This window comes from Brassica napus, chromosome A2 (genome assembly GCF_020379485.1).
Source record: "Brassica napus cultivar Da-Ae chromosome A2, Da-Ae, whole genome shotgun sequence".
NCBI classification, from domain to species: domain Eukaryota; kingdom Viridiplantae; phylum Streptophyta; class Magnoliopsida; order Brassicales; family Brassicaceae; genus Brassica; species Brassica napus.
The window spans coordinates 23,430,813-23,445,281 of record NC_063435.1 but is presented as its reverse complement, the minus strand read 5'-3'; the positions used below and the strand labels follow the sequence as shown (position 1 = coordinate 23,445,281).

At 28.8% G+C, this 14,469-nt stretch overlaps 1 protein-coding gene across 1 annotated transcript; it reads left to right on the top strand.

The window, feature by feature from the left end:
* The first annotated feature begins 9,304 nt into the window (after positions 1 to 9,304).
* Positions 9,305 to 11,827, top strand: LOC106421580 (purple acid phosphatase 7). Its single transcript, XM_022717665.2, has 6 exons — positions 9,305 to 9,863; positions 9,995 to 10,102; positions 10,305 to 10,432; positions 10,527 to 10,655; positions 10,797 to 10,861; positions 11,031 to 11,827. The coding sequence occupies exons 1-6, from the start codon at positions 9,707 to 9,709 to the stop codon at positions 11,248 to 11,250; spliced, it is 807 nt and encodes a 268-aa protein (XP_022573386.1). The 5' UTR covers positions 9,305 to 9,706; the 3' UTR covers positions 11,251 to 11,827.
* Positions 11,828 to 14,469: the final 2,642 nt, after the last annotated feature.

Below are 14,469 nucleotides of genomic sequence, written 5' to 3'. Positions count from 1 at the left end.
GACCGGTCAGTCTATCTTGCGGGGGCTTCCAGGGGTTGATTTCGGTTCGAAATCGTGAAGGTCCGCTACGGGTTCTCCGTCGCGGTGCGTGTGCGAGGTGGAGAGTCGTCGGCCTTGTCAACCACGGCTTCTTCCTTCGGTGGCGGCACGTTCAGAGCCTGCTTGTTTCAGGGGCATGGTCTGGGGCTGCCTCCTGTCCACTTTGACTCAAGGTGGTGCTTGCTCGTTCTGTTTTCTTGATGTAGGTCCGGTAATCTGTGGCGGCTCTTGGTGGTTTCTTCTCCAAATAAAGCTCGACTTGGTGTGAGCGGGTGCGCTCTGTTGCGAAGGAAGCTGTTTGTTCGTGGAGGCTGCGGATTAGGAGGGCTGCACGAGCTGTTCTTGACAACCTGGATCTTTAAGGACTGATCATCGGGATTCGCCATACTCTACCGGGTTCAGTCCTCGTTATAACTGCATGTTTGATTTTGCGGCAAGCGTAGGTTCCAACTCTGGTGCGTTTTTGCTAGTTAGCTGCTCCTCTTGTAGTCGGTTCATTCTATTGTCCATGTCTGAGTTTATGTTTAGTTTATTTCTGTTAATCTGTTCTTGGTGTCTATGTTGTTCTGTAAAAAACTTAAAATTGGTAATGAATCTTAACATTTTTACAAAAAAAAACACTGATTAATTTCTACAAAGAAATATTATTCTTTCCTAACAAAGAATCATGGCAATTCTATATTAATATTTGTATACAATTGAGGAATATATATATATAAAGTTATTATAGGTAAGTTTAGATAACAATTGAGGAATATATATATATAAAGTTATTATAGGTAAGTTTAGATGATGAAAGACAAATACCAAGAAAAACTTATATATATGTATATATATATGTGAAAATCTATAACAAAAATCATCAAAAGAAAAACTTTTTGGGGGGAGACAGATCAAGAGAGCAACTTAGGTTTTAGTTCATCAAGTTTTTTGCTGGCCAATTAATAATTGTTAATAAAAACATTAAAAAATACTAAAAAATTGCAGATGCTCGCTCTTTTAAATGACCGATCACTCTTCTATGTTCTTATATCAAAATTTTAGTAACACTACATATTAAATTTATGAAAATTTAAAATGATTTATATTATTAATTTATTCCATCTAATGATATCAAAATATGTTTATATTAACAAAACAAAATCTTAAAAACAATAATATTTTTTTCAAAATTAATATATTTAATTTAAAATATAATTTAGTAAGTTTAAACATTATTTTCAACAATAATATAAAAAATAAAAATATATATTATAAATAAATAAATATATTTAGTATTATAATAAGTCTATATAATAATTATTTACTTCTTTAAAATTAGTTAAAATAAATACATTGACGAAATCATGCAATTTTTCTACCGAGCATCCTCAATAATAGTGTTTCATAGAATATTTCTTCATTAAATTAAATATAAATAATTAAAATTCCCAGATGAGTGTCACATATTCCGGTTTTTCTGATGCTAATATTCCTCTTCATCCTTATAAGCCTTTTATAACTTTTTGGAAACCTCAACAATCTCTTCTTGTGATCTACTATTATCTGCTTGAACTTCTTCAAGTGCGAGTTGAAGATCGTGAATTTTGTCCTTCCCATATGGTTGATTGTCTTTTCGCGATGATGAAATTTAATGACGACAATTATAAACTTTTGTAACAAAATCCTCTATTTGACCTTCCTGATTTTCTGTCCAGCCTGCCACAATTGATTCCATAAGCCCTTCCTATCCAATCCATCTTTTATCAAATCTGAACTGTCTTTTTTTCCTTGATACAATATCCTCCAAAAACGCTACTACTGGACGGTAATCAGAAGCCACCATCCTCAAATATTCTGTGTAGGAACATAGGAAAAGCGTATGCCATACCTCATTTGCCAATGTCCTATCCAGTCTACATCTAATCGTTACTGCCACTTTTTCTTTACATCTTCTTCCTTGCCATGACTATTTATTACCTCGAGCCGGGAACTCTAATAGTCCACTATTCCTTATCATATTACGCATCGTAGGGATCCTTCATCTTTTTCATGATTTCCAGTAATCTCATTTAGATCTCCAATAATAAACCAAGGTTCAGACCGTGCTAATCCATACCGAGTTAGTCGCTTCCAAACCTAGTCTCTTAAATTTTGTACCGGTTCCCATAGACAAAAGTAAGAAAAACTTGTTTTCCTTTAACCACCGCCTCAACATCTATCATTCTGTTACTAGAGTATAATATTTTAACCTGATACTCATTATTATAAAAAAGGACTAAACCACGGTTCCTTCTATTTGGATCCACAGTAACCAAACTATCATAGCCAAAGTGTGATTGAAACCGTTGTACAAAATCGAAATCCTGTTTCGTTTCAGATAAAAATAAAAAATCCGGTTTATGTTTATGTCGTATCTCTCGGAGATAGCTTATGGTCCAATGACTCCCAATTCTCCTACAATTTCAACTTAATATTTTCATATATAAGAATATTTATATTGCTCCTTGGAGCCAGAAAATACGGGTTTAAAGATACTCATTATAATCGTAACCTCAAAATCCCACTTCCACATTAACGAAACCATAATCAAGTATTCCCCGAGACTGAGCAACCCAAACCTCCACCATCCTCGATCAGCATACTGATGATAAACATCAGACTTATTTCTTGTTTTTCTTGTTTCTTCTATCGATTGTGTTCATTATTGAAAACATAAACTTTAGTGCCCTGTAATTTTTTTTTATTGTTGATAATCAATTTAAATTTTCAGAAAACATAAATAAATTGTACTGTTATATTTATTTACATTTTTATTATTAGCTTATATTTTTTAATAAGATTCATGGTTTTAACTGGTTAATTATGTATTTAAATTTGTTTAGGGATAAAATATTTTATATTTATTTAAAATAACAGCAAATAACTTTGGATTCTATATACATATTAAGATTAAATTTTAAAATATTCTAAAATTTAATACAAATAATATTTTGTAAAATTTGTAAAATTTATTGAATTTGTAAAATTTATTGAATTTGTAAAATTTATTGAATTTATTAAATATAATGAAATAAATATATTAATATATAAATTTTAAAATAGAATTTATGTACACTTTGTATAATCAGAAATCGTTCTGTTTATATATTGAAGATATTTTTGTATTTAATTATTTCAAATTAAAATTTTATATACCAAATATTGAAAGAACAAATTGATATTCATTAATATTTATAAACAAAATAAAATACCAATAAAAATATAAGCATTTATATATCAATTTTGTCGAAAAATGCACCAAACAATAGTTTTATAAAGTTATATAAAACTTCAAACTGTAAAAAAAAAAATATTTGATATATTTTTATATTAATTAAATATACATAAAAGTATACCCGCACAAAGTCTAGTCATGATTATAGAGGAAACGTTGAAACGCAACTCATCCCCATACTAAGGGAAGACGGATTTGGACTGCCGATTGATTTGTTTACGAACTTGCGTTGTTAACGCCTGTAATTAATTCTTTTTTTTATTTAACTTTACAACAGAAAATTATATTCATTTAAAGTTATATTATAATTTCTTTAAACAATCTTTTTGTAGATGTCGTCGATATTTTCTTCGTGGACACAACACCGTTCGTAGATAAATATTTTGTTGAACCAAAGAACCATGTTTACGATTGGAGAGGCGTATTACCAAGAAATAAGTATCTTAACAATCTCTTAGCGGTGATTAACTTCTGACTCTCCCATAAGCTACGTCACATATCAACTTATATCATTATTTTTGAAAATCGATAAATATTTTGATCACTCTTATCGGGGATAAATAAAAATTATAGGATGTCGATGTGGCGAAATGGAAATTAGTGTTAGGTCACCACACAATCAAGAGTGCATGCAGGTCACCATGGTGTTACAATAGAGCTTGAGAAACATCTTTTACGTATACCTATCCTTGAGGCAAATATTATTATCATACAGATTTAAACTCTGTAATAGTAAAAAGAAAATGAAAACACAATTACTCAGTTTTTTTTTTTTTGAACGCTACAATTACTTAGTTTTCCTGAAATGTAGGCTAATAAAATGGATCTCTACATAAACGGGCATGATCCTTGGAGCACATAAGCAGCACCGACATGTGATGTGGTTTATCATAAATGGAGTATTAATGCGTTTAAGTTACAAAACACTTAGAGCACATAGTATTACCTTTGAGTTACAAAAAAATGTATAGTTCGATGTAACTTGCAGTAAAAATTATGTGGTAGAAACTGTAGATTTATGCAGTAGGTTTGCTATATAAATTTGAGTTAATATATTTTGAAATAATTGACTGGTAACATTTTTGATGTATAAATTGCAGTATGTATAATTTCTTTAAAAAATCTAAATATCATAAATAGTAAAATCTATTATATATTTAATTAAATAATTAGAAAACTAAATATAATTTAAAAATTAAGAACATATATTAAAAACAAAATTAATAATTAAAATTAACAAATAAAATCATAGGATATAACATTTAATCATCAAACAAAATTAAAAATATAAAACAATTTGGATTATCTAACTAGAGTTTTTTGTTTTGTAAAAAACTAACTTAAGTGAAAAATAATTAGAAAGTCTTTGGCTAACAAGTAGGTAATTTATTAAAATACTGTATTAATTAGTAACAAGTAAACGTACACTATGTGATCATGTATTATAATTTTTTAATTTGTTAAAAAAAATAAAAAAGGGACGTGGGGTAGTTAATAGAAAACCAAAAAATTATTTAACTCAAGTCTTAATACATGAGAATTTCATTGATGTTGATTTAAGATTTGATTTATCATTTTTACAAAGGATATAACTCAAACTAGTAACTCAACAATAATACATTATAACTCAAACCTAACATTAAAACTTAAAACTAATTCATGATTGGTGACATTTTTGATTTTTCAGCATAACTCAAACTAAATCAACTCTAATACATGTTACCAATCAAAGCCATAATACATTATTAGCTTGAGTATTCAGCCGGTTCGTTATATGCAGTAAATAAAACTAACAAAATAAGATTTGAACGGTACTTGGAATGAAATACTATTCATCTTTTTGGGTACTTTCATAATTCATAAATTATAGTTGAGAACCAAGTACATATTATACCTATATAAAAATATGATTAACTTCTATGGATTTATTAGTTAAGACGAATGTTTATTTTAAAAGGCTTTTTAAACCTTTTGATTGCAATATACGATTCTCAACAATATTTTCTATAAACCATAATATTGACATGATTTATTATTGATCTCCATAAAAAGCTCATCGACCTTAGCTAATGTACACAAGATCCATTTTGAAAAGGTAAATTCATAATCATTTAATATTGTGTGTGGGTTTACTAATCATATATTCCAAGTGTATATATAAAAGATATTAGTAATAGATCACATATTTCTTGAATAATTGAATTTAAAATGTTAACGCCCATTGGATTTATAGATAGATAGTATATTTTCGTACATTTTCCTAATTTTTAAATGTTTAAACTATTTTTTTCAAACGGAATATTTTTTTTTACTAGATAGGATTTGTCTATTTATGTAAAGTCATTTTATCATGTAAAGTCACATATAAATTTGTGTTTTAATAATAAACCTTCATATGTAATATATTTTTAGACATTACAATAATTCTATTTTATCAAAATTAGAAGAGCTTACCGAGTTTAATAATTAAACAAAAATTCAACAAACAATATATTGTAAAGAAAATAAAAAACTAATGTGATAGTTTGAAACAATTAATTTGATTAAGAATAAGTAAACTTTTACAATTTTGAGTTTGAAAAAGTGATTTACACATTTCAAAATATGTGATTATTATAATATATACTATTTTAAAGTAAAAACAAAATATCTATGTAAATATGAATAAAAACAAACAAAAACTATATTTTTTTGTGCGGGTCAAGATCTAGTATCTTGCTTAAAATAGTTGAGATAAGAAAAAGCTGTCAAGTCTTCTTAACTTTTATTTTGAGAGTCAAAGGCTCAAAGTCCTCTTAATTTCTATAGTAAAATGATTACATCAGTTTTGCAATACTTTATAGACCGTGTTTTCCTTGCGGATTCATCTAATATTAATTGGCATTTAGACTCCTCTCTGTATATATACATTGTTTTCTGGATTTCTTAGATCAGAGAACATAACTAAGAAGTCAGATGAAAATGGGTGTGTTGACGCTTAGTGTGCGTTTGATGTTTCTAATTCTATGTATTTTCATCAATGGTTCTTTCTCGAAGCTTGAAAGGTTGGGGCATCCGGTGACGAAATCTGATGGCTCTTTGGACATTCTTGTCTTTGGAGATTGGGGTCGGAAAGGAGGTTTTAATCAATCACTTGTTGCTCACCAGGTAAGAACTATTTTTTTTTACCAGGTAATAACTAATACAGCTTATTGATCATATATAACGCACTCAAGATTTATATTTCTCTTTTAGCAAAAAAAAAAAAGGTTTATATTTCTGTAAAGTGACAAAAACGATATTAATGTTTGAATGTGTAAAGCACATACATAGTTGTTGATGGCAGCAATACAATTTTCTTTTTTGAAGGAAAAAATATTAGTTATGTGGTTAAAGTTTTGGACTTTGTCTTGTCATATACTCCTTCCATTTATGATTGTAAGTAATTTTAGGGGAAAAAAAGTTGTTTTAAAATATAAATAGTTTTTTATATTTCTAGATAACTTTTAAATTTATTGAACATAGTGTGATTAATCAAATTAAATATATTTATTTTTTATTGGTTAAATTATATCTAACTTATTTATTATACAATATTTTTTAAAACATAATAATTTTTTTAATTTTTTTTATTTTAACCAAAACTACTTACATTATAAAACGGATGGAGTATAAACTTACTCACTTACTACCGAATTTAGATCTATGATGCAAACACAATAGATGTTTGGCTTTGTAGGATAGAAATGCACATTTTGGATCATAAATATTTATTTGTGTATACATTCAAGTGATTAGGTTTGATTTTTTATTGGAAATGTGTACTTAATTTGATCTTGTTATTTTTCATTGTAACTTTGAAAGTTGATACTCTTTTTGTCAAAGTTGTTTTATCGGGTTTTACGATACGCGTAATTATAGAAGAAACAATAGTATTAGATTATCAATATGTGAATATATATGCGTATGTTGCGTCCATATCTTCCTAATAAGAAGACATTCATTCTATGCAATATATAGACATTGACTTGATAATTGCAAATTGAAGAGCCGATACGGTTCATTACAAAGCATATTCTCCAAAGGGGTCTATTTGATATTGGAGATTTCTTTTAAACTTTAATGTTATTGAATTTTAATTTTGAGATCTATTAATACTAAAAATATTTTAAATATTGGACAATTATTGTGATTGTAAGATTTTTAGTGGAATTTCTTGACTAAAAATATAAATATGAAATTTCATTTTTAGATGGAGTGTTTTAACTAAAAATAAAAAGTATTTATTCACGCAAAATCATAAAAATTATTAACTTGTGGAAGTTTATAGGATTTTAGATAAAATATCATCTGAAACCATGAAATTGAGATTTGTTTTTGTATTTTTACCTAGAGTTCATCAAAACACTTAGAATTACAACAAATCTTTCAATTAAATATTTGAATAATAATAAATTTTATAGTGCATTTTGGAACTATAAGTTTAATAATACTTGATTTTAAAAGATATTTTAAATTTATATATGAGAAATATAATATTTGTCATTTAATACAGATCATTCCATATTCTAAATTAAATACACTCTCATTTAATACAAATCATTCCATATTCTAAATTAAATACACTCCCCTATATCAAATGCACCTTTCATTACATTTAAGACAATTCAAAATGATTTAATTTCTAATGAATTATAAAATTTATGTGAATAAAAAAAGTTATTATAATTTTAATTAATTATTATAATTTGATATTAAAATAAAGATTTAATTTATTAATTAAAATTCCACCATAACCTTTTAAGATAAAAAGTTTTGGACTTGAAACTCGAAATATGAACCAATTTTTAAATTAATTTTTCGTAACTGCTGAAACTCGAATTTGACACATCTATCCTTAGGGAAAAAAGCTTTACAAGCTTTTCGGATACCACCAAAATATATTAGTATTTGATTTTAAAATATATTACAAAATTATAAATTTAATAACATTGAATTCTATCAAATATTTTAACTTTTATTTTAATAGTTTATTTATTTTAATACAAACTACTCTAAATCCTAAATTAAATACATTCTTAAATGTTGATTATTTAATATAAGACAACATAAATAAGACGGCTTACAAAAGAATATATTAAGAGTTCGAATGGGAGACAGTAAAAAGATGGAGGGTACACATGTGCGAACTGCACCATGATTTGCCATTCAACATATTATGTTTAGTTGTAGAATGATTCACTTTAATTGTGAAAGAACCGCAAGTGGTTCAATTTTGTGAACAAAAAATAGGAACCACTAACTACAGTAATTACTCTACACTTTTTGAGTGGTACTAGCGGTTCTTCTCTTTTGTTTTATTTGTAAAGTAAATTATTATTTTGTTTAAATAATATGTAATACATACTATATTTATATCTAAATGGTTTCAGTCATATAAATGTTTACAAAATTTAGTCTCAAAAAAATAAGAATTCATATCATCTATAAAATTATTCAAACTCACGTTATTCTTTATTCTAGTTTATGTCTTCTATTTTTAATTCTGAAATTTACTTGAACCAAACTGACAAAAAATTATGTTTTTTACATTATGTTTAATTATAGTTTTAGTTCAGTTTGAATGATTTAAGAATCATTTATTAGTTCAGTTCATCGATCAATTTATTTGTAGATTTCGAAAATCTTAAGGTGTATTTGATTTTTTGAACTACTACATAATTTAAATGGTATATAACCAACGAACCCATCTAAAATTATAAAAAATCTAGTGGAACTCTTTTTTTCTTCTAATTCCAAATACCTAATTTTTTATAAAATATATTTTAAATAACTACTCTAATTCTAAAAAATAGTAATATAAATTTATATAAAATATTGTAAATTTAAGTAAATAAAATTTAATTCTTTTTGAGAAATAATTTAAATTGATTTTACACCGTTTTTATCAAAATATAATTATTTCATATTACAATGTATTTTTAATAACCCTTTTAATTATGAAAATAAATAGTATATAAATTACATAAAATCTGTACAGTATTTTGGACCGCTTTTTATCTACTTTTACCATTCAGACATGTGTTTGAACCGCTAGATACGCTTGATCCACACTTTATCTATTAGATCTGCTAGAACCGCTTTTGTTTCACTCGATCCACTTGATCCGCCAGATCCGCAACGCTTGATCCGCTTTCTCCATTCGGAGCCTAAATCCTAACTTAAACGCACTTTGTTTGGCAATACAGTAAAAGGTCTCTTCAATAATAGATTTTTATTATTAATCAAATAAATAAATTGCACACCACATGTAACTAATTTCTGAAAGTATTTGACATGGTCAAATGTACCATGCTACGATTTTTTTTGGGACAAATTAAGTATTTATTTATATTTTTTTTTTAAAGAGTGAAAATTTTGACAATTTGGCAGATGGGAATTGTTGGAGAGCAACTAGACATAGATTTTGTGATATCATTTGGAGATAATTTTTATGACGATGGTTTAAAAGGAGACACTGATACTTCTTTTGAAGCTTCTTTCTCTCATATCTACACTCATCCTAGTCTACAAAAACAGTGGTATTCTGGTAATTTGACTTACTCAAAATTAAATTCATTGTATGTTTAACTAATACATAATTATGTTTTTGAATGATTTAACCCTTTAAGCTAGTGAAAAAACATTCTTAACCGCTTGTGGTCAAAACTCAATTTGCAGTTTTGGGGAACCATGACTACCGAGGAAATGTTTCAGCACAACTAAGTCAAGTTCTCACCCAAAAAGATTGGAGATGGTTTTGTCGCAGATCTTTTGTCTTATGCTCAGGTTCAATACATATTCTATTTCTTTTAGGAAGTTGGATTTGACACAAATGATTTATTAATTATAACAGATTCAGACTAGAAGTTTGGATTTTTAATGTACTACTGCATAATAAGTCCAAGATTGATATATACTTCTTTTTTTGGTCTAAGGTTGATATATACTTTAGTTACTACAAATTAGTGATAAGTGTTTGGTGATATAGGAATGGTGGAGTTTTTCTTCGTGGACACAAATCCATTTGTAAAAAAATACTTCACAGATCCAGAAGATCACACTTACGATTGGAGCAACGTCTTACCCAGAAAGAAATATATCTCCAACCTCTTACATGTAATACAATTTGTTCAGAACGAATAATAATCAGAAATCTCGTTTTGGTTTTGAATTTTTCTAGTTATTCTAATTTCTATTATTGAGTTATTAGGATTTAGATTTAGAGATTAAGAAGTCGCGCGCCACATGGAAATTTGTCGTGGGACATCATGGGATCAAAACAGCAGGTCAACATGGGGTGACCCAAGAGCTAGTAGATCAACTTCTTCCAATTCTAGAGGTAAATATTTTTCTTGTTTACTTCCAGTTTTCTAGAAATAGTTTGCAATAATCATTTTCTGGTAATTACTATTATTTTTTTTTTGTCCGAAATTTTTACTAGTAAGTAGTTTGTCGTAATGTTATGTATTTACTTTTGAAGGAGAATAAAGTGGACTTGTACATAAACGGACATGATCATTGTTTGCAACACATTGGTTCTGAAGGGTAAAATTCTACTTCTTTTTTTTCTTTTGACATCGGGTAAAATTCTACTTAATCTTCATTTATTAATTCTAATTATACCAGTTATTTTGATAGTGAACGTGAGTTTATATGAACTTAGTTGAGTTTAAATGTTTTTTTTTTTTAAGTTTTTTTTTTTGGAATTGTGAAGTGAAATTCAATTTCTGACAAGCGGAGGAGGATCAAAGGCATGGAGAGGAGATATTCAGCCATGGGATCCAAAAGAACTCAAACTTTATTACGACGGACAAGGTTTCATGTCTCTTCGCATCACTCACTCTGAAGTTAAGTTCGTCTTCTATGACATTTCCGGCAATGTTCTTCACCAATCCACAGTGTCCAAAAAATCCAAGACTTTTGGTCTCTTTTAAAGATTATTCCTCTAAAAAGAGAGAGAGTTAAACATATGATAATTTGAGAGTGTTTATTTATAAACTATGCATCCATTTCGATTGTTGTGTGGAATATGTGAGGCGGCATGATGTGGATATCACTGGTTTCTTTCTGCATCAATATATTATAGCTCTACGTAACTATATATAACTTCAGTGTGTGAACATATATGTTTTTTAATTAACAAGTTGGAAATTACCCTCATAATTTACATTGCCATCAATGATTGCGTGGTTGAATAAAAACCACGCTTAAGGCCAGATTAAAGGAAGAAAGATATTGAACTCTCAAACTAGAAAGGGAGCTGCCTAAAATATTTCTCTCTCATGTCTGACTACCAAAGCTGCCGCAACAAAATCTTCTTCCAGCTAATCATCCTAGGCACGGACATTTTACCCAAAACCGAATCCGAATCCAATCCAAAAAGCTTGAACTCGAACCCGATTCGATCTATAAAAATATCCAAACGAGTATTAAGTTAGAGAAGATTGGATACTTGATCCCAATCGGATAATACCCGATACGTGAATGGATATCCAAAATATCTGAGAATATATATAGTAATCCTAAATCTCTAATAGTTTAGACAATTTTATTTCTTCTTCATAATCAAACTAAACCAAACTCCATCCCCGCTGTGGACCTAATGGACGCGTCTTCAATTTCTTCGCACCTTTTGATTTTACTAGATGATACACTCTTTTAAGGTTGTTTTGGTGAAGTATTGGTCTTCATCTTTGAGTATTTGATGTTCTCTCTTTGGTTAAAAACTTATTTTATTGTTGTTTTCTTAATACTAGATTGTTCAATTTTACAACGTACACATTACTATGTGATTCAGAATTTTTATTTTGATTGACGAGCTATATTCATCCTGATCTTGTTTTTTTAAGTAATTTTACCCGACCCGAAATATCCAAATCCGAACTGCAAATATCTGAAACCGATCCGAATCATAAAAATACCCAAACGGATTCTATACTTCTACAGCGAAATACCTGAAAATCCAAAATATTCAATCTGATCCTGAACGGGTATCTAAACGCCCACTCCTAACTCTTTCTCTGGTCAACATCACTTCTTATGGTGTTCCCCAGTAACATTTGCGCCTGGATTTGAGTCGATCCTACGGTTGTAAGAATTTAGAGTCGGCAAAATCTCATATCTCTTCACAATTTCATCTCGTACTTTGTGTCACTCTCGCTTTGGTCTCACCTATATCTTGACATTCGGCTAAGCCTCTCGCTGATCCTCATAGCATCCTCTCCACCTCTAACTGATAGCTTGTTCTATTTATCTACCACCAGATCTTGTCGTCTTGTGCCACTCCTCTCCATCATAACGATCTTGAAGTTCTATAAAACATTAAAAATTGATTTTTTAAAAAACATTATAAACAAACAAAAAAAGTAAATAGTAATTAATATTTGTAAAATATTATTTATTTTCTAATTGATAAATTAAAATTTCAAATATTAATAAATACAATTTTTTATTTTATCCGTTATAAAATATCTTATGTTAATAAAGGAAAAAGAGTATGAATAAGTGAGTAGTAATTGGACCGTCCCAAACCCAAATTTTAGCAAATTCAGTTTTCAAATAAAAAAATAAGGAAATAGGCTTTAATTTTTTTGCTAAATTTATTTTCAAAGTACCAAATAAAAGCTGCAAAAAACTAGTTCTGAGAGCTAACATATTTTCTTTTCTAACTTTTTCGCTCTAAATTTAATTTTTAAAGGTAAAGCATGATTGTTTTAGGAAAAATACTTTTGAAAGAAAAAATAGTCGTCCAAAGCATCTGCAACCCGTCTTAATCAACCCTTTAATCACAAAACTAAAAATTGTGAGAGTTCAAAAATAAAATCTCGAGACTTTGAGTTAAATCTACTACCAAGTTAACAAATCACGATCAGCAGTGTATATTAACAGAACCTTATTTCATGTATATATTTACACTAGGAATTAACATACTTAAAACATAGTTCATTTGTCCAAAACTACCATAAAAATGAACTACAAGTTTAAGGTAATTCTAGTATGTCTTTGGCATGATCAAATTGATATAAAGAAAAAAAAGTGCACATAGGTTTAAAAAGGAACAACAACTTTAAGGACAATGCATTATCATTCCACGAAATCAGGGTTCTAACTCATAGTCGAATCCAGAGTAATTCCAATTTAATTCTGAGCATTCTAGGTCTGTAGAATATGGAGCAGCTAGGATTCTGAGAGCGAATACAAACTGATTTAGGTTTAGAAACGAAACCATTGAATGCAAACACTATATCGGTCTAAAGAGGATAGCCGAAGAACTTACCTCTTTGTGAGGAATTAATCGATTAAGAATTTTTTCTTTTGGCCATAGATCATAATCTTTTAAGTTAAGCAATGTGTTAACATAATATATAACATTAACACTTAACCATTAATGCCAATGTTTCATCAAAAGAAAAAGGAGTTTTCTTTTTTTGAATAATAAATTAAACGGCCGTTCGACCCCCATCGACTTGATCCGAGTCGAAAAGGCAAAATTGAAAAGGTATTTTCGGGATAAGAAGAGCTTTGGAAGCATGCACAGGGTTTCTAGATAGACCATAGCTGGCAAAAGAAAAAAAAAACATCGACATCTGTAAAACAACACAATGAGAATGATCTAAGCTAATTTTCCACAAGTCTTATCTCTTTAGATGGTCCCTAAAATGCGAAACTCGACAATGAAAATGAGCTAAACTTAGACCTGGGCATTTTATCCGGATCCAAGGATCCGACCCAAAACCGATCCAAAAAATCTCGTTTCGGGTAAAAACTGAATCGATCTTTTTACCCTACTGGGTTCTTGTTGTGGAGGATCTGCGAGTATTGGACCTCATCTGATCCGAATTTGAGATCCCATGGATAGCCAAAACTTATAGTATATATTAAGTGTATATGAGTGTTTTAGTAAATTTTTGGTATCATGGATACTTTTTTAAGTTTCGAATATGGATTTTCAGATATGGTTTTGGGTTTCGGATTTTCAAAAAATATAATTCGGATAAACGAATAAAATTTCAGGTATTTCTCATATCTTCGGATTAGATTTTAAGTAAAATTTTGAATGTTTTTAGGACTTAAAATATTTTTGGTCTTTTTATTGTGTTTTGAGGTATTTTTTGAGCCGAACCCGACATGACCCAAACCGAACCTGACCCAAA

Bases quoted from the DNA above. Each gene is read 5' to 3' on its own strand.
- LOC106421580 (XM_022717665.2), top strand. From the start codon at position 9,707: ATGGGAATTGTTGGAGAGCAACTAGACATAGATTTTGTGATATCATTT. The intron at 10,433-10,526 runs GTAATACAATTT...TTGAGTTATTAG, and splicing joins ATATCTCCAACCTCTTACAT to GATTTAGATTTAGAGATTAA. The intron at 10,862-11,030 runs GTAAAATTCTAC...GGAATTGTGAAG, and splicing joins CAACACATTGGTTCTGAAGG to TGAAATTCAATTTCTGACAA.